General features: G+C 34.5%; 1 protein-coding gene across 3 annotated transcripts in view; it reads right to left on the bottom strand.

The window, feature by feature from the left end:
* Positions 1 to 20913, bottom strand: part of TDP1 (tyrosyl-DNA phosphodiesterase 1) — a 156956-nt gene that overhangs the window by 87645 nt on the left and 48398 nt on the right. For all 3 annotated transcript variants that reach the window (XM_031952363.1, XM_031952364.1, XM_012547405.3), the window contains exons 9-13: positions 16430 to 16600; positions 14947 to 15025; positions 9351 to 9536; positions 5238 to 5286; positions 930 to 996 (exon numbers count right to left, since the gene is read on the bottom strand). In XM_031952363.1, the coding sequence (XP_031808223.1) occupies positions 930 to 996; positions 5238 to 5286; positions 9351 to 9536; positions 14947 to 15025; positions 16430 to 16600 (552 nt within the window). The remainder of the gene's footprint in view (positions 1 to 929; positions 997 to 5237; positions 5287 to 9350; positions 9537 to 14946; positions 15026 to 16429; positions 16601 to 20913) is intronic.

Below are 20913 nucleotides of genomic sequence, written 5' to 3' on the forward strand. Positions count from 1 at the left end.
ATCTATAATTTATTTGTATAGATTTGTTTGCAAGTCTATCTCCCCCATTAGACTGTAAGCTCTCTGGGACTGGCTTTCACCTTTTTGGTATTCTTAGCACTTAGCATACTGCCTGACACACAGTAGACACTTAATAAATGTTTATTGATTTTCTTGTATACAATGGTTCCAAACTTATATGACATTTCCTTTAATTATCCTTTTGTACAACTATTTACATCTTTGCTAATAAAACCACACCTTCTTTGAACAAAGGATCACATAACATGATGTGACAGAATACAATCTCACTGGGCTTGAAATCCCTATTCTAGGATGAGGAGCTGATGAACTCTTCTAAAAGTCAAAACTAATAGTTTTGCAAAGAGGAATTTTAACTATAAGGGATTAAAGTGCTGCTTTATTTATTTACATTCCAGGACATCCAATATGACTGATATCCAATCTCAGTGTTCTTTAAAATATGTCTCCCCCCCCCCATACCAATATTTAAATTAACTACCTTCTCCTTAACAGGGGAAAAGCTGTCTTCTTGACTTTCTCCAGAAATTTTTAAAAATTCTTTTATTCCATTATTTTAGCAGTCAAATAAAGAGAAAAGACAAAAAAAAAAAAATCATTACATTATAATTGTAGGCTGTATATTCTATTTTTGAAAAGTAGTATAAGAAAGAGAATTCTGGAGTTAGAAAAGCACAGGTAGAACTCCTGTCTCTGACACTTACTAGTGGTGGAAGCATGGGGCAAGTCACTGTCTTCCTGCATCTCATTCTATTTCTCTCTTAAAAGTACGTATGCCACAAGGCTTTAGTGAGGCTCAATATACTGTACTTAAGGTAATTTACGTACTTCAGAATACCTAACTGATCTAATTGTCAATCGTTGTCATCATCTTTAACATGGAGAAATATCATAAAACTGGTACTTACTGAAAATAGGAGTGGAGCCAGACTTGTTTCTCTGCAGTTTGTAAACTGTATGGAAGAGAGCCACCAGCTTTTAAGACAAGCAGAAGACAAAATAGGTTAGAAAATGATTCAGGAGAACTTTCTAAAAAAGTAGCAAGGAAAAGTCCTTGAAAAAAAATTCAGTAAACCACCAATAAGTAGATTTTTAAAAATATATCTTCATTAACTTTGTAAAATCTTTCTTTGAAAAAATAATTGTCCAAGCCCTACAACTAGCTATATTTATAATGAAAAAATAATTGTCCAAGCCCTACAACTAGCTATATTTATAAGGTTTCTTTTCCTGGAAAAGAAGATTAAGCAATACAAACTTGCCACAGGGCATGAAAAGGCTTGAAAATATTGAAAAGCATCAGAATATAGTGAACCTATATTAGAATAAGAATTAGAGCAAATTAGATTTGAATTTAGACTTTGTAACTCAGTAGCTTCCTATGTGATGTTGAGTAAATTATTTAAATTCTATGGATATCAGTTTTCTCATTTATAAAGCTAATTTCTAACTATCTTTTGTGATCCTGAATTAAAGAATAGTGTAGTTTAGTAGAAGGGGACTCCTAGGTAGGTTAGTTCTGAATTACGCATTCAGAAGTTAAGAATTCTATCTCTTGTCTATTACCAACTAGCCAGTTACCCTACGTAAGTAACTTCTCATTGAAGCTCAGTTTCCTGTCTTTACAATGGAGATTAGATGGTCTTCAAATGCCTTTTCAAATCTAAAATTATATTACTGTGCAGAATATGACCCAAACAACTAGGTTCTTAAATATAAGAGGGGGGAGTTATAATTATACAAATTAAACCCAAGAAAAATTTTCATTTAGCAGTAGTGCTTTTTTTTAAAACTAGAAGTCCAAGATCATAAATCTGGAAAATAATAATTCTTGATATTTTTGTTGTTCTTTAAATGTTTTAAGAATTTATAGACACACCAATAACACATATTATACACAAGTCAACAACTGTGATAAGGGTCAATGAGCTGAATGTGCTTTATATGTATTGCATATGTGAGAGTTTATGTATCTAGAATTCTGCAAACATTTAAAGAACATAAATATCAAATATTAATATCTGGAAGTAAAATTTTTGGACTTCCCCAAAAAAGATACCTGTTTAATGAAACTTTTAGCTGGGGTAATTGGTAGAATTATATGAGATGAAGCAACATACCTAGGCTTAATAGCTAAAAATGATATAAGAGAGACAAGAAGGAAGTCTTCTAATTCTAAACCCAATGCTTTTTCCACCACTCAGCTCTCTCTCTTCCAAATTCAGATAAGGTTTGAGATGAAATTATAGCTTATAGTTAATTAAATTATCTCCACAAAAGAGAAGGAAGAGTTTGAAATTTAGCTCACTATGACTAGAAAATTTATAACTAGATTTTTAAAAAGGGTACAATCTGTCTCTTGCTTCACAAAATTAAATACATTGATAGCATCAGTGCTAGTTTTAAAAAAATAGCTTTATCTAAAATACAATATTCTTCATTAAAAGTGGATTTTTAAAGAACATAACAGATGATAGGCTATGTTCAAAGCACAGAAAATATGCCTCCTCCCATTCTCCCCAAATCCCAACATTCTTTCCTTAAATCTCACTGAAATTATTTCAGCTTTGTTATTTATATGAGACATATTAATAAATTGTTGTTCAGTCATTTCAGTCTTTTCTTTGTGACCCCATTTGAAGTTCCTTCTCTCCTCTCTTTCCCATCCCCTGCCCTTGGAAAACATACTGGAATGATTTGCTCATTTCTTTCTGTAGCTCATTTTACAAATGAGGAAACTGAGTTAAACGGGGGTTAAGTGACTTGCCCAAGGTCATACAGCTACTAAGTATCTAATGTCAGATTTGAACTCAAATCTTCCTTACTTCAGGTCTGATACCCTATCCACTGCATCACCTAACTGCCCTGCATTACTAAGTCCTCCTTCATTTCAAGATAGCCTTCTAACAAATCTATATGTTACTTGTTAACAACAAATCAATCACAGAAGCTAAATGTTGGAAAGGACATCTCAGGATCTATCTGATCCAACCAACATCTGCCCCACACCCCCCCAAATCCTACTACAACATTTCCTTTCTTTTTTTCTACAACATTTTCAACAAAGATCATCCAGTTTCATCTTTACTACTTCTACCTAAAGGAGCTCCATGTTCTCCTAACAGAGCTATATTAGGAACTTTTTACTCCCAGTAAACTTTAAATTAACCATCCTACAACTTCCCAATAGTTTTATGAACTGCTCAACTAGTTGACTAGTCCTGCCTTCTGGAGCCAAGCTAACTCCCTTTAGAAACAACCTTCACATATATGAGGTCAGCTAACATATCTTCCCCCAAGTTTTTTCTTCTACAGATGAAATATTCCCAATGCCTTTAACTAATGATCCTCCTATAACTAAAAATTAAATAATTTTATCTAAAATAAAGTGCTATTATTATTTTATGTTCAACATATATAACCTCATATACAATAGGCATCAGACATTTTTAACTGAGTTGTTAATATGTTCCATCTTAGCACGTGGTTTATGTTTATATTATAGTTTACAAATGGCACAAATAGCATAGTGTATACAATAAACAATAAATATCTGTTGGACTGAATCTTGTTAAATGGTCTTGAAGCTGCTCTCTGCTGGAATCTTATCCCAACTTGCCAATGTCCTTCTTAAATGAAGTGCCCAAAGTAAAAGAATATTCTGTGGTCTGACCAGGGCAGAATTCTATCAAGGGATTAGCAATTCCCTCATTCTGTTCACTATGTCTCTCTTAACGAAGTCTAACATCACTATGGCTTTTTGGGCTGCCATATTTTAAAGCTGACTCACACTAAGTTGGAACTATACTTTAAGCCTCAGGTCTTTTTCCAGTTATTGAAGCCACATTTTTTCCTTTCTTATACTGGTAAAATTAATTTATTTTTAAAAATCAGAGCATAAAGCTTTATTTTCATTCTATTAAATGTTATTTTAGACAAGGTCCATCATTTTAGTTTATAGAGAGTGTTCTGGATCCTGAAACTGTCATCCAATGCAAACATATCTCTTTCCCCTGTCTATTGTGTCATTTGGTAATTTCTCAAGTTCATCATTTGTTTCTTTATTAGTCATTGACAAGAAGAAAAAAACAACCCAGTAACCAAATTATTATTAATCTATACAATTAAGACATTTTATAAATTAAAAAAGGATATATAAACACAAACTTAGCATTTATTAAATTTATTGGGGAGGTATATATTTGGAAATTAATGTGAAATAAAAACAAAAAGTGTCAGTAAAAATAGAGACAAGAAGAAATAGCATGTAGAGAGGTGACCTTGTAATCTGGAAGACCTGGGATCCTCATCTCTAAATCATATGAGCTGTGTGATCCCAGGCAAGTCATTTAACCTTTCAAATTCTGAGGCAACTAAGATTTTTTGTTGCATAAAAGGTGGATTACAGAGAGGAGCTTCCTCATCCAGAAATTCCCTAGACCAGTGAAATCAAAGGCCTAGTCCATATCAGTTAAATAAGGTTTTTACTAATACTTAGCAGCCACAATACATTTTTAAATGACTGCCCTACCTACAGCCAGGTTCTAAATTAAGGAGAAGGGAGAGACAAAAAAGGCTTGATTTTCAAAATAATTTTAATTGTAATCCTTCACCTCCCCCCTGAACGCCCACATTTCTACATTTCTTTTTTTATGTGTAGAATGCATAAAACTATAAAATAGGTCTGGAATCAGTATAGCAAAGGAAAATCTGTTCTTTAATTTGGATATCACTTAAATCTAGACTTTATGGTGAAGAACCAAAAATGCTAATGGATGAGGAATCAAACCACTATTGGGATAGGAGCTAGACCTGTGATTTCATTCTGACAGGTATATTTCAGGTGAGAAAATTCCTTTCATGAACACAGATCAGTATATTCTCTGCATCTTAAAGACTGAAATTTGCTTAAAGCAATCAAAGGTTAAGGAACTTGCCAGGGGTCACGCAGCCACTACACATCAGCTCAAGTCATTCTTGCACCCATCTCTTCTGGTTCCATGGTTGTCTCACCATGTCATGCTAATTTTTCATGTTCCAAAGAGTCTCTAATGAAGATTAAAGACACACTCCCATAATTCCCTTCTCCTCCTACCACTCTCCTCGACTTCAATGAAGACTTTAACATTGTTCTAAATTAGAAGCCATTCTTGCAAATTATCTTAGAAAATTAATAACGTATTCAGAACCACCACCAATAAAGCACTATGGTTTACCAGGATAGCCTTCCAAACTGTTCCGGACATTCTCCACCGTGGGATAAATCTAAACAAGGAAGGAAACAAAATTGAGAATATAACAGGTGAAAAAAGTGATCTTCTCCCTTCATTAAGGCAAACCCCCTCCATAGGTACACTTGATTCCCAATCTCTCCTTTCTCCAAGGCCTTAATATTCTATTTCTTTTGCATCTTCAATCTCTCTCTCCATCCTTTCATCTACAAATATGGCCCAGTTTTTCCTATCTTTCAGGTTGCTTACTGCTCTGAACACCACCATCATTCTCCAAGTGAAAAGCCTATGATCATCTTAGACTCCCCTTTATCTCTCATCCTTCTCCTCTCTTCAGTCATGTGATGTAATAAAGAGTAGCAGATCTGAAGGGAAGCGAATCTTTGTTGCAATGGCCATGATTCTAGTGTATGACCCTGAACAAATCACCTCACCCTTCCATTTTCAACTTCTTCATTTCTCAGTTGAGATAACAGATGTCAACAAATCTGCAACCCATTAAGCACTCTGTGAAAGAGGGTTACCATAATTATTTTAATGCTCTTGCTCTACCTTTCAATTTCGTTACATTCCTCCTACCAACCAAGAAGTCTTAACTCCTAATAAATCTTGCCTAAATGATGGAGGTATTCCCCGCATTCAGTCTCAGTTTCTCCAATCATTAGTCAGTGAGACAACCAGTAATTACTAAGGGTCTATTATATGCCAGGCATTAGGCTAAGTACTGTGGATACAAAAAAAAAAAAAAAAAAAAAAAGAAAACAAAATGAGAATTCCTATTCTCAATAAGTTTAATGGGGAAAACAACACATTAACAATTACATATAAACAAGATCAGAAAGGATAAAAAATGGATAGTCTCCGAGGGAAGGCACTAAGCCTGGGAAAAGCTTCTTTAAGAAGATGGAGCATTCAAAAAGTTATCAAACTGTGTATACCCTTTGATCCAGCAGTGTTACTACTGGGATTATATCCCAAAGAGATTATAAAGAAGGGAAAGGGACCTGTATGTGCACGAAGGTTTGTGGCAGCCCTCTTTGTAGTGGCTAGAAACTGGAAACTGAATGGATGTCCATCAGTTGGAGAATGGCTGAATAAATTGTGGTATATGAATATTATGGAATATTATTGTTCTGTAAGAAATGACCAACAGGATGATTTCAGAAAGGCCTGGAGAGACTTACACGAACTGATGCTGAGTGAAATGAGCAGGACCAGGAGATCATTATATACTTCAACAACAATACTATATGATGACCAGTTCTGATGGATCAGGCCATCCTCAGCAACGAGATCAACCAAATCATTTCTAATGGAGCAGTAATGAACTGAACTAGCTATGCCCAGAAAAATAACTCTGGGAGATGACTAAAAACCATTACATTAAATTCCCAATCCCTATATTTATGCACACATGCATTTTTGATTTCCTTCACAAGCTAATTGTACAATAATTCAGAGTCTGATTCTTTTTGTACAGCAAAATGATGTTTTGGTCATGTATACTTATTGTGTATCTAATTTATATTTTAATATATTTAACATCTACTGGTCATCCTGCCATCTAGGGAGGGGGGGGGTAAGAGGTGAAAAAGTGGAACAAGAGGTTTGGCAATTGTTAATGCTGTAAAGTTACCCATGTATATATCCTGTAAATAAAAGGCTATTAAAAAAAAAAAAAAAAAAAAAAAAAAAAAGAAGATGGAGCATTAGTTGACTCTTGGAGGGAGCCAGGAGGGGGAGATAAAGAGGGAAGAGATTTGCAGGTAAGGGAACAGCCAGTGAATACTCTCAAGGGTGGAAAATCATAGTTGAACAGCAAAAAGGTTAGTGTCACTGGACAATAAGAATAGGACACAAAGGGGAGCAATCTTATTGAACAGCTGTGATCATGTCATTCCTTTACTCAAACATCTATTATATGTCCCTACTCTCCCCTTCATGTTACCTTAAAGTTTACTCTAGCTCTTCTAAATTTTTAGCTTACATCAAATTTTTGGCTTATCAGAGACCGCTAAGTGCCCCAGTGGATACAGCACCAGGTCAGGAGTCAGGAAGACTCAATTCTGGGAGTTCAAATATGAACTCAGACACTTATTAGCTGGGTAATCAACTGGGTAATCACTTAACCCTGTTTGATTCAGTTTCCTCATCTGTAAAATAGGCACAATAACATCACTTACCCAGCAAGTTGAGAGGATAAAATGAGATGTGATATATATATATATATATATATATATATATATATATGGCATTTACTAAAGTATCTGACATACAGTAGGTGCTAGATAAATGCTTATTCTCTTCCTCCTCTCTGCATTCTGTTCCCCAATCCTGGAAAGTACTGCCTTCATAATTCTGCTTTTTGGAGTGGAATGATGAAACTATCCTTCCACAGCCAAATGCAAACATGGTATCTTCCATGACATTTCTGTTTGATCCTCCCAAGTACAAACAGAATTCTACCACTTTTGGATTTCTCATATTATTGTCTTTGCTGTTCTCCTATTCTCATTGTGTATTTTAGCTGAGTACATTCTCCCACTAGATTGTGACCATTTTTATTATTCTCTGTGGCTCCCACAAAACCTGGCACAGTCCCCTACAAATATTTAAATAGGCACTCAATGAATCTTCATTGAACTGAACTTCAAAAAATTAAAAATCTACATTTTAAAATGCATGAATTATTCCAATGATATAAACCAATTAGTTTCACACAAAAGAAAGCTTCTAAAAAGTTAAGATTTAGCCTTTTAAAGCTTTGCAAAAAGCTATTCAAACAATAAAGGCCTATCTTATCAAAAATGCAAAAGTTTGGTAACAAGTTTATAAGAAACTGAAAAAAAGGTGAGGAAAAAAAACCACCTATATGACCTTAAATTGATTACTCCTTAAATTAACATTAAATAAATGGAGTATTAATTACTAACCTATAATTCTCTAAATAGTTAATATTGCTCATGGTGACTCAGAAAAAAGCTGCAGCTGAGTCAAAGTAGTGAGCTAGTCTATGATGTAATAGTAGTCCTCTAATCAGCATATTCTTAATATTAGCAGAGAGTAACAATCACAATCAAAAAATAGCATTCGCATATTATACTTAGCCTATTATGCCTACAGAGCACATTGTGTATCATTCTAAGTCTATGTAATGTTAAAGTTGAACAGGATCTTGAAGAATGTGTAGTTCAACCCTTTTATAATTCAAATGAAAAAACCGAAGCTGCCAATAATCTCAGGAGGTAAAAACTTAATGAAGAAGACAATACAGGGGTCCTCAAATTTTTCAAATAGGGGGCCAGTTCACTGTCCCTCAGACTGTTGGAGGCCCAGACTATAGTAAAAACAAAAACTTTGTTTTGTGGGCCTGTAAATAAAGAAACTTCATAGCCCTGGGTGAGGAGGATAATCGTCCTCAGCTGCTGCATCTGGCCCACAGGCCATAGTTTGAGGATCCCAATTATTCAATAATTGAATAAGCATTTATTAAGCATCCATTATATACCAAGTGCTTTACTAGTATCACATTCATTTAATTTTCACAATAGCCCTGGGAAGTGGATGCTATTTTTATACCTATATGATAGTTGGGGAAACTAAGGCAAATTAAAGTGTCTTACAGGATCACATAGCTAGTAAATGTCTGAGGCCAAATTTGAAGTCAAGTCTTCTTAACTCTAGGACCAGTGTTTTTAATCACTGTACCATCTAGCTGAGTAAAGTGAGTCAACCAAGATCACCCAGTTTCAGAGATGACCCTAACCCAAATCTTCAGCCTTTGAAGACCATGACTCTTTCAAGTATAAGACTTCTCTCTAGATGGTGATGAAAAGTTACAGCCTCCACTCAAATCCCTGAATAAATGCATCCATTAAATTTTCTTAGAATCAAAGAGTTTGACCCATAAGGAATCTTAAAAGGTCATCTTCCTTTCATAAATTGACAAACTGAGTCTCAAAGAGATTAACTAACTGACTACAGTCACACCAATAGCAATAAGCAGCTGAATTAGGACAAGGACCCATGTCCCCATGTTCTTTTTTCATCACATTGAATATGTAAAAATGTATCAAGTGGATGCAAAAAGATACTTACCAAATGGAGAGGGACATTATGCTGTCCTTGATTCTTTCCATGATTTCCTAGAATCACCAGGCTATCTTTAAACTCAGAACAAAGCCATTTAGACTCATCAGCTCCCAAGGAGCCGATGCTTGAAAACTGGCCTACAATAGGCCAAGACTGTTGCTCAGGTAGCAATGAAGTGTGCTCTTTCAGAAGCTATGGGAGAAGAAAGTTGTTATTATGCATCATAAATTCAAATAGCCCAGGACAAAAATGGAGTCATCTTTGGAGAGATACTAAGCTACCTTTATCTCAGATTTCCAATTCTTGGAAAAAAAGAAAATTTTAAAACCTTATGGATTTTAATTTCTTGAAAAAAAAAATTCAGACAAAAGTTTGCTTCCCCCCCCCCCCCCCCCAGTGTGGTTATTCTTCTTCCCTAACTTTTATTTTTAGCACTCATTTTTTAAAATATGAATTCTAAATCTTCTTTCAAATCCCTATCCCCAACTATTCAGAAGGTAAGGATTCTGATAACAATTATGCATGTGAAGTCATATAAAACATTTCCATATTAGCCTTACTATCTTCCTCCTTGGGGAAATAAAATTAAGTGGAAAAAATCCTCATGCTTCAACCTGCACTCAGAAATCATCAGTGCTTTCTATTGCTGTTCTGTTTTAATGGAATCAGTGAATTCATTTTTTAAAACTTTGGAAAATCTTTATTCTAACCAAATTCAGATAATAATAAAAGAATAAAAGAAAATAATTAAACAGGAAAAGGAAGAATCATTGAATTGTCAAAGAAATTCTACTAACCCACTTATTGTTGAAATATTGTTAATTGTCTTAATAGAAAGATTTTCCCCAATGTTTTTGATTTCAGATATTTAAAACAGATCTAAATTTCTCATTTTCACACTTGTACTCAAATTTTGATAATCAAAATAGCTCAGTGATTTACAAAACATCTATGGTTTTACAAAACACTCCTTTTTGGGAACAACTTCCTAAGATAGGTTGTATCAAGCATTATTGTTCTCATTTCATAGTTAAGACTCCTGAAACTGAAAGGTAAGATTACTTCCCTAAAACCAGGATTGCACCCAGTATCCTGAGACAACAGAAAAAATTCAGGATTTAGAATACTGAAAGTAGAGTCACAAAAGCTGAGTTCAAATTCGCGCTAATGTATATGCTGATTTGTCATTGAACCTACACAGGCCTGACAAAAATGATTTGCAATGTCCCTGCAAGATGAAATTTGAGCTCAATGTTTTTCTTCTACTAGGGCTTCTTAAACTTTTTCCACTCAACTCCTTTTCACCTGGAAAGTTTTTATGCAACCATGAGTATACTGGTATATAAAACAGGCACACAAATTAAACATATACTGATAATAAATCATAATTTCATGCCCCTCTCCATGTTAAGATATGAGATTCCATATGTAGTCATGACCTACAGTTTAAGAAGCTGGGCTTTACACTATACTTTCATTAGTAAGTTAAAACTTACCACTATAAACAAGAAGCCAACATGTTCATCACTTGATCAACTGTGTTGGACTTGGCTTTTCTCAACAATGTGGTGATTCAAGAGATTCCAGAGTTGGAATGAAAAATGCAAATCACACCCAGAGAGTGAACTATGGAGACTAAAAGTAGATCAAAGCATAGTTTTCACCTTTTTGTTTGTTTTTTTTTTTCCTCTCATTTTTTTTTTTTTCCTCTTTTGGTTTGATTTTTTCTTGCACCACATGACAAACATGGAAATGTTTAAAAAGATAGCACACATTTAACATATATCAGATGGCCTATATCAGATGGCTTGCTGTCCTGGGAAAGTGGTAGGTGAGAGAGGGAGAAAAATTTGGAACATGTACGTTTTATGAAAATGAATACTGAAAACTATCTTTACATGTATTTATAAAACTAAAATGTTATTGAGAAAAAATATTCATCACTGTGTCTAATATTGGAATCAGAGGAAATGGGTTCAAATCCTATATCCACTACTCACTGTATGACAATGGGAAATTTTTTCCCCCTTTCTAGGCCTCTTTTGTTTGTATAATAGGAGCTAGACTAGAAGACTTCTACAGATACTTTTACCATGACATTCTATGACCCTCATTAAGGGCCCATAAGAAATGAGGATGGTATCTATGAGATTACTAGGGAATGAAGAGGGGTCAGGGGGAGGGAGAGAAATTCAATAGCAAATGCATGGAACAGAGTCATGAGCACACAGAAAAAACCAACTAAATACTTTTAAGTAGTTACTAGTAATCAGAAAGTCACATGTGCTAAGAAGCACCAGACTAAACAAGAGTCAATAATAATTAGCATTTATATAGTGCTCTAATATTTACAAAGTGCCTTGTATGCATTACCCTGTGAGGGAGGTGTATTATTTTCCAGTGAGGTGGATGGAGAGGAAGTCACTTTCCCAGGGAGTGCATGGGCAAGATTTGAACTCAGGTCTTCTAGACTTCAAGTCTTTGTTATTGTTTGGCTATTTCCAGTAAGGTAAAAACTACTCATGACCCCATTTAGGATGTCGTTGGCAAAGACACTACAATGGCTGGCATTTCCTTCTCTAGCTTGTTTTACAAATAAGGAAACTGAGGCAACAAGGTTAAGTGACTTGGCCAGGGTCATATAACTTATAAATGTCTGAGGACTGGAACTCGGGAAGAGTTTTCTTGACTCCAGGCCTGGCATTCTACCTGACTACTGCCCTCCAATTCTATTCAAGTCTTAACTTATTCACAATGCTACAATGGGGATTTTATTAAATAGTAGTAGTAGATAATCATGCCTAGCTACTTCCTATTAATTATCCAAATAGGTTTTTAAGGCATTAATGCTTTTAAAAAAAATGGTACCTGGCATATAGGCTACAACCATGGTTGCCAAAGAATTTTTGCACAGCATCCATGAGGTATAGCAAAGGTAAATGATATGATCTATATAGCGATTAAGGCATAGGAAGTCACTAGGATTTATTAAGGGCTGTAATTATGCTCTAATGAGGCAGTTATCAAGCAGCTATTATTACTATCATTTCCAATATGTTGTCTACTTAATTCTATTTGTTGACTTTTTCCATGATTTTTCACATCAGGAGCAAATATAACTTTTGTAACTAGAATCCCCTTCAGGGAATTTAAATTAAATCCATTTCCAATATACATCAAGTTTATTAAAACTGCTCTCTTACTATGAAAGATACACCACAAGCTATGATATTCCTAAAAGAAATAGGGTCAAAAGGTGAGTGCTGAAGAGGCCAGAAGATAGGGGAAAAAGAAACCTTTTTCCATTAATGTTTCTTTTAAGAAATATATCCTTTTAGAGCATTTGCAATTAAGGAATGAATAAAGTGGGGTGCAATGGAATATTATTGGACTTTAAGAATGGATGGATACAACTTATATGAATTGTTGAAAAAAATGAAGTAGAACTCAGAAACCAATATTTGCTTAGCATAGTATCTGGCAAACAGTAGATGCTTATTAAATGATTGATGATATGAATTGATGCAAAGTGAACTAAGCAGAACCAGGAGAACATTGTACACAGTCATAACAGCATTGTATGATTAACTATGGGAAAAAAAAAACCTCAGTTACTCTAAGACAATATTCCAAAACACCGTGATGAAAAATGCTATCCACCATCAAAGAGAACTGATGAACTGAGTGCAAACAAGCATAATTTTATAATTTTTTTAATTCTTCTTGCTTTTTTGTGACATGGGCAATATGGAAATATATTTTCCATGATTTAACATGTATAATTAACCTCGTGATACAGTGGATATTTTATAATTAAAATACAAATTAAGGGGGGAAAAAATGACATGTACACAGTATACCGTAAGAGAGAATTCACTGTTATTGTTCTATAAGAAATGACCAGCAGGATGATTTCAGAGAGGCCTGGAGAGACTTACATGAACTGATGTTGAGTGAAATGAGCAGAACTGGGAGATCATTATACACAACAACAAGATTATAGGATGATCAATTCTGATGGATGTGGCTCTCCTCAACAATGAGAAGATTCAACCAGTTCCACTTGTGCAGTGATGAAGAGAGCCATCTACGCCCAGAGACAGGACCGGGGGAATCGAGTATGAACCACAACATAGCAGTCTTACTCTCTCTATTATTGTTTGCTTGCATTTTGTTTTCTTTCTCAGTTTTTTTTTTCTTTCTAGATCCGATTTTTCTTGTGCAGCAAGATAACTGTATAAATATGTGTGTGTCTATATATATATATATGTATGTATGTGTCTATATATATATATATATATATATATATATATATATATAGATACTGGATTTAAAATATTTAACATGTATAGGATTACCTGCCAGATAGGGGAGGGGGTGAGGGGAAGGAGAGGAAAATTTGGAACAGAAGACTTTGCAAGGGTCAATGTTTAAAAATTACCCATGCATGTTTTGTAAATAAAAAGCTTTAATTAAAAAAAAAAAAGATAGAGAATTCAATATAAAACAATAAATTTCCATTTCAAGAAAATCTATATAATAAACACTACACTTTTTTCAAAGTTGGCCAGTTTTTCTTGGCTTCCTTTTTGGTTTTCTTTTGTTCTATGCTGTGTCCTTTCTATTTTACTTTTTCTTCCTGCCCCTCCTTGCTTACCCTAAAAAAAGGATACAATTAAGAATAGATATATATGTGTGTGGATATACATGTATATACCCACAGATCTTTACAAACATACATATATATAATACTCTCATATATTCTATATAATATATATAATACTCTCTATGAACACTCATACATGTACAAGTAAGATCATATAATGCTTATTTCCTTTTATCGTATGTTTCTCTGAAGATGATTAGCATCTTCATAAATCCAAGACTTTTCATATCTTCCTCAATCAACTCACTCATCATTTTCTAGACCACAGAAATGTTCCTTTCTGGATTCAAACACAATCTTCTTTCATAGGATCTTTGAGGTTGATTTAGATATTTATAATAGTTTTATAACAGCTATAGTAGTATATATTATATACAACTATATTACATATATTATATAACTATATATTACAGTCATATTATGTTATATATTATCATATATAATACTATATATAATTAATTTGCATTTATATATTTGTGCACTTTGTGTATTCATAAATGTATTTATATATTATCTTACATAATTTGTATTATATAATATATAACATATACATAATATAATAGTTTACAACAGTTATGATAGTATGAATGACTTGTTCACTCAAAGATACTCTTAAAACAATACTCCCATTATTATATATAATATTCTTTTGATTTTGCTCATTTTGCTCTTCATTATTACATACAAGTCTCTCCATGCTTTTCTACAATCATTGAGTTCATCATTTCTTTGAAAACGGTAATATTCTATCATGAACATAATAGCCCAATTTCTTTAGCCATCCTCCCAATAATCCCAGGAACAGGGTACTCCTGTTTTACAGAAGAAAAAGCTAAGGTCCAGAGAGATTAGCCCCGTGCATACAGCTAGGAAATAGATCACAATTCTCAAGAAGTTTACATTCCAAGAAAAACAAAAAACATTAAAAGCTGTTACCTTCCTTAGCCGAAAATGGCCCCAGTCTTCTATATGTTTCCCCTGAAATCGTCCAGGAGTTGACCCAATAAGATAAACTCTAAAAACCATCAGAGACAAGTGATAAAATGTCAAAGCAACTCAGCTTTGGCAATGGCATCTAAGTCAAAAACTTAACGTGTGGAATGTTATTATGTGACATTTTGAACATAGAGTACTTTATATTCAGAAATAGCATTTTCAGGTAATCAGAAAAATCTATTTACAGAATGTTCCCTATTTGCAGGGCACTGTGTTTTTTGCAAAGAAAATACAAAATAAAACAAAATATATATATATATATATTTTTTTTAGAAAAATATGCTCACCCCCCCTCCCCAGCTCTGTAAGGCATATGGAGGAAATGCTCATTTTATTTGGTGTTTGTTAAGTTCAAAATTTTTAAAAACATTAGAAATAAAGAATATTCAACAAATATTAAATGAGTATCTCCAACGTACAAGGCACCATGGGAAATTTTCTGAAAAAGGACTAAGGACAAAGGTGCTATGTTTTCCTTTCCAGCCTCTTTCTTACATGTCAATTTGCCCCATGAAATTTAAGTCCCCATTCTCTGTTTTATTCTCTTCATTCATTCAATTAAAATTCATTGAACACTTTCAACAAACAGAGAAGACACTGGAGGGGCTAGAAAAATGAGCGAGATGCCTTCTCTGCCCTGAACGAGCTCATATTACATCAGGAAAGAGAAGGCAAAAATAAGGCAAAATGTGTTAGATGCCACAAGAAATGCAGGATTAAAATCCTACAGGGCTAAGAAGTTTGATTTCTGTATCTTCATGAAGAAAGGAGGCAAGAGGTTTCACTGCTTGCTTCCCATTGTAAAGCTGGAAGAACAAGAGGCAAAGATAAATTGGAGCACATTTTGAATAAAGGATCGAGAAAAAGATAACACACACATACAGATAAATATCACATCATCATTCCTCAACAAAGAAAGAGCCTTATTCAGGCTCTCAAGATTTTTATTACAATCTTTAAATCAGAGATTAACTTTTTTTTTGGGGGGGGGGGGAAATGAACAGAATTTCTCAGAATGTTTTTAAATGCAATAAGATATAAAATAATGCAAAGGAAATCAGTTATCCTGAAATAATAATGCAATTTTTCCCCATCCAAGTTTATAGAAATTCATCTGCATTTTATAGGGTTACAATCCCTGTTCCACATGATTTCAGAAAATTTAGTTTCTACTAATGGATCTCTTTTTACCCACCAACTCCAGAACTTATTATTTTGTATTTATGCTAATGCCTCCTTATTCTCAATAATTATTTTATATTTACGTTGCATTTCCTAGCTGTGGAAATATTTCTTCTATGAGAATTTAAGTTCCTTGAAAGCAAGGACTATTTCATTTTTGCCTCTAAGTTCCCCTGTATCTAACACAGTGCCCCAGCACATAATAGGCACTTAATAAATTATCTTCATGAATAAAGACTACCTTGTTTCAGAAAGGTCATGCTTTTGGACGATATCTATCCATTCTTTGAGGGGAGGAGCATTGTAAGCCATCAAGTAGCTTATGAGATCAGATTTGAAGTTTGTTGATGATTCACCATGAGTACTGGGTGTTCCATATGGTAGTCGTGGATATAAAGGGCTGAGCCATATTCTATAAGAAAATAAAAAAGAAAAGGAGAAAGACACAAAGGCAAAAAAGAGAGAGACAGAGAGATCAGGGCACCAAAAAAGCATAAGCTGGGGTATTGTCTTGGGTTATTTTACTTACCATGTATTTATTCTGGAGAAGAGGCGAGTTATTTCTTATTAAGGCAAGGGATTGTTAAACCAAGTATCCTCCCACCCTAAACCCTGGAGTAAGTTGCAAAGGGATACAGCTGGTACTTCTTTTCTAGCTGCTTTAGATAAGCCAGATTTTCACCTTCCTGGAATGGCTGCAAATGGATAAACCAGAAGCCAGAGCAGAACTGTGGTCCATAAATGGATAGATTCTCTACTCAAACATCACATATAACATTAAAAGTATAAGACCTGGAATTAGGAATATGCTAGTTTGAATGGTGCCTCCAGCTTGACTAGCTGTACAGACTTAGTTTTTTCATTTGTACAATGAAGATAATAATATATGAAGAATCAACTCATGGGAGTACTGCAAGGATCACATGAAATAATGCTTGAAAAATAATTCTCAAAGCTTAAAGTGCCACATAATCAGATCAGAGCTGGAAGGCACCTTGAGGTCTCTCTGACTCCCTCATCACCTTTAAGACAAGGCTTAGAAGTAGCAGAGATAAGGTTATAACACAGGTCCCTTTATCTCAATCTGACACTCCCTTCCATGGGCAGAGGAGGCCATGTGCTACCACAGTCACTGCAGCAATGACCAACTACTTCTAATGTTACAGACTCAAAATGTCCTCATATACCAAAGGGAGATTAGTGGGAATCCAAAAACTTGAAGCATCAATGAGGAAGAAAAATGTATAATTCAAAAAAATGACTCTCCATTTCATTTTGCAAACATTGTGATTAATTTTTTTCAAAGCATAAAAAACATTTAGTTTCTCTTTGTATCTAACATGCCTTTTACAAAATTCTAATACATAATTCAGATGAGAAATGATTTGAAGAAAACAATTCCAAAAGAATTAGATAATGATCCAATAACCCACAAAATATGTCTGCCATTAACCACTTCTAAGTATGCACCTGGGAAAACAGTGGGTTTTGTTACAATTTCCCACAAGGTTCAGCTTAGGCACTGCCTCATTTGTGAACTTTCTCTGATTTCAAATCATGTATTTGCCCTATTTTTATGTGAAAAACAATCCTGGGAACATGGAAACACATTTGTGGAGAACAGGTTTTCCAAAAGGGGGCATCAACATGACACTGTCTTCTAAATATCTCCATAAATTTCTTTCTTTTTAGTTGCAAACAACATAAAGGACATTTTCAAAAAGCAGATCATTAATTGACTGCTTCAGATTTTTCATAAAACACTAAGATTGCAAAAAAAAAAAAATTCCTATGTGAATTCTACAAGATATGATCCCCTTCTTTTTTCTTTAATAAGAGAGCTAAATCTTGTTACATAGTCATTGTACTCAAAGAGATAATAAGAGAAAGCATTTATATAATGCTTTAAGTGTTATAAAGTATGTTATTTCATTTGATCCCCATAACAATGCACGAAGTAGGTATTATCAAAAGGTAAACTAGGGTACAATGCATAGAGTTCCAGGCCTGGACTTAAGAAAAACTGACTCCAAATCTAGCCTCAGAATCTTAATGGCTGTGTTACTCTTTCTGACTCAGTTTTCTCATCTGTAAAAATGGGAATAATAATAGCACCTACCTTGCAGAGTTCTTGTGAGGTTCATATAATAAAATATTTAGCACAATGCCTGGCACATAGGGAGTGCTATATAAATGATAGGTATTATTATTATCATCCCCATTTGGGCAGATGAGGTTGACAGAGAACAAGTAGCTTGCCATGGATTACAGAGCAAAAAATAAAAAAAATCCAAGACAGAATTTAACCTCTTGTCTTTTTAATGCAAAAAAGAATAAGCATGAAAATGTATATTCAGGTTATGGAATGAGAAAAGTTAATTTCATAGACTCTCTTGGCATTTGGGCACTTGTAAGGCTGTCATGTTTCAATTTGTCTTACATTTATCTCCATAAATGCCTTATCCTGACTACTATTCAATTCAATGAGTAATTACTACACGATTTGCAGAGGACTGAGCCAGCTTTTGGACTACAAAGACTAAAATGAATCATGTATTTGGTCAAAGAGCTAATATTCCACCATAGGGATGCAACATGAATATAGATAAGTGTGAAACATGTTTGGGAAAGGAGAAAAAATAGAAATCTGACTAAGAACTCTACGAATATTTGAAGGAAAGCACTCTAGTGGCTGTGGAAGAAAGGAAATCAGAGAAAGTTCACAAATGAGGCAGTGCCTAAGCTGAACCTTGTGGGAAGCTCAAAGACAGAAATGAGAAGAGTAGGACATCCCGGCAGGGAGAAAAGCCTGCACAAAAGAATGGAAGGAAGAATTAGCAAGTCATGTTTATGGAGCAGCAGACAGGTGTCAGCAGAACAGGATAAATAATGTGAAATCAGGCTGGAGAGATCAATTGGAAACAGACAGGAGAAGTCCTAAATATCAGGCAGAGACATTTACATTTCATCCCACAGGCAACAGGCCGCCAGAGAAAGTTTCTGAAAAGGGGAAGAGCATGGTCCGATCTGGGTCACAAGAAGGTGAACCTGACAGCTGTGCAAAGTAAGGACTGGAGAAAACAAAGAATGGTGTCGGAAACCAAGGAGAAGACTGCTAGAGCGGGATGGGTGAGAGGGGATAGGTATGAGATGTGAGGTAGAAACAGAATTTGACAGAACCTGGCCCATCCACTATTGGTCAAAGATATCCATAAAGCTATAAACCTGAACATCTGGGAAGACCAACCAGACCTTCTTACCGGAAGACTGGAAAATGAGAAGGTTTAGGAAGACTGAGTTCCTTCTTTGATGTGCTGACTTTGGAGGTACCAGGAGGTAATCGGGTAAAGTAAGGACCTGAATTCAGGAGAAAGATTAGGGCTAAATATATAGATTTGAAAATCATGAATAGAGCTAATAATTAAACACATGAATAGATAAGATCACCAGAGCACAAAAAATATAAAATGAATCTTGAGGAAAGCATTTTGAGAGATACCCATATTTAAGGAAAAGGAGAGAGAAAAAGATCCACCTTAGGAGACTGAGAGGTCACAGTCTATTGGGTAGGTGAAAAATAAGGAAATGCTCTAGGAAGCCAAGAGAGAAAGAATATATAAGAGGGAAAGATTAAATAAAAAGCTACAGAAAAGTAAAGGATATCAAGGAACAGGGAGAAAATCATTTAGGTTGAATTATAAAGAAATACATTTATTTTTCTTTTTTGATCTGATTTTTCTTGTGTAGCATAATAATTGTGGCAATATGTATAGAAGAATTGCACATATTTAACATGTATTGGATTATTTGTCGTCTAAGGGAGAGGATGAGAAGGGAGAGAAAAAAAATTAGATCACAAGGTTTTGCAAGGAAGAATATTGAAAACTATGCATATATTTTGAAAATAAAAAAGCTTTAAAAAAAGGATAATAAATTTGACATATCCCTTCCAAAAAAAGATGAAGAGATAAGTGTCATCCTTTGAGAGAACAGGTTCATTGTAGGGGTCAGGTAAGAAGCAAGTTTGCATGGAGTTAAGAGGATGGGTAGTGAAGAAATGCAGGCAGGGAAAGTAAAAGGCTTTTTTTAAAAAAACAGTTAAATCATGCAAGGTAAGTAAGATATAGGAGAATAACTGTCGTCTGGGCATTTCAGTCATGTCCAACTCTTTGTAACCCCATCTGGAGTTATCTTGGCAAATATACTGGAGTGGTTTGTTATTTCCTTCTTCGGCTCACTTTACAGATGAGGAAACTGAAGCAAATAGTGACTTGTCCAAGGTCTCATGGCTAATGTCTGAGGCAGGATTTGAACTCAAGAATGAGAGTCTTCCAGTCCAGGCCGGGCATTCTATCCACTGTACCACCTAGCTGCCCTTAAGAAGCAATTATATGCTACTCTTTAGCTATAACTATTAGGCTATAATAACTGGATTGAAAGGTCCTTAAGAATGGAGACAATGTCTTAAATATTTTTTTTATTTTTTTCGGTTCCTATCACAGCATACTGAATGTTGCAAACAATAAATATTGATTAAATTAATAAATAAAAGAATTAAGGAAATAAACTATACAACAGTAGAGCTGATACTCCAAGAGAGACAGTCTCTATTGTTAGATGCCAAATTCCTATGTAACATTAGTCACTGTGTGGGAAACAACTGATTGGCAATGAATGGAAATCAGGTTTCCCAACTCCAGGACATCTAAAACTGCCATACCTATG

This window comes from Sarcophilus harrisii, chromosome 2 (genome assembly GCF_902635505.1).
Source record: "Sarcophilus harrisii chromosome 2, mSarHar1.11, whole genome shotgun sequence".
NCBI lineage: Eukaryota > Metazoa > Chordata > Mammalia > Dasyuromorphia > Dasyuridae > Sarcophilus > Sarcophilus harrisii.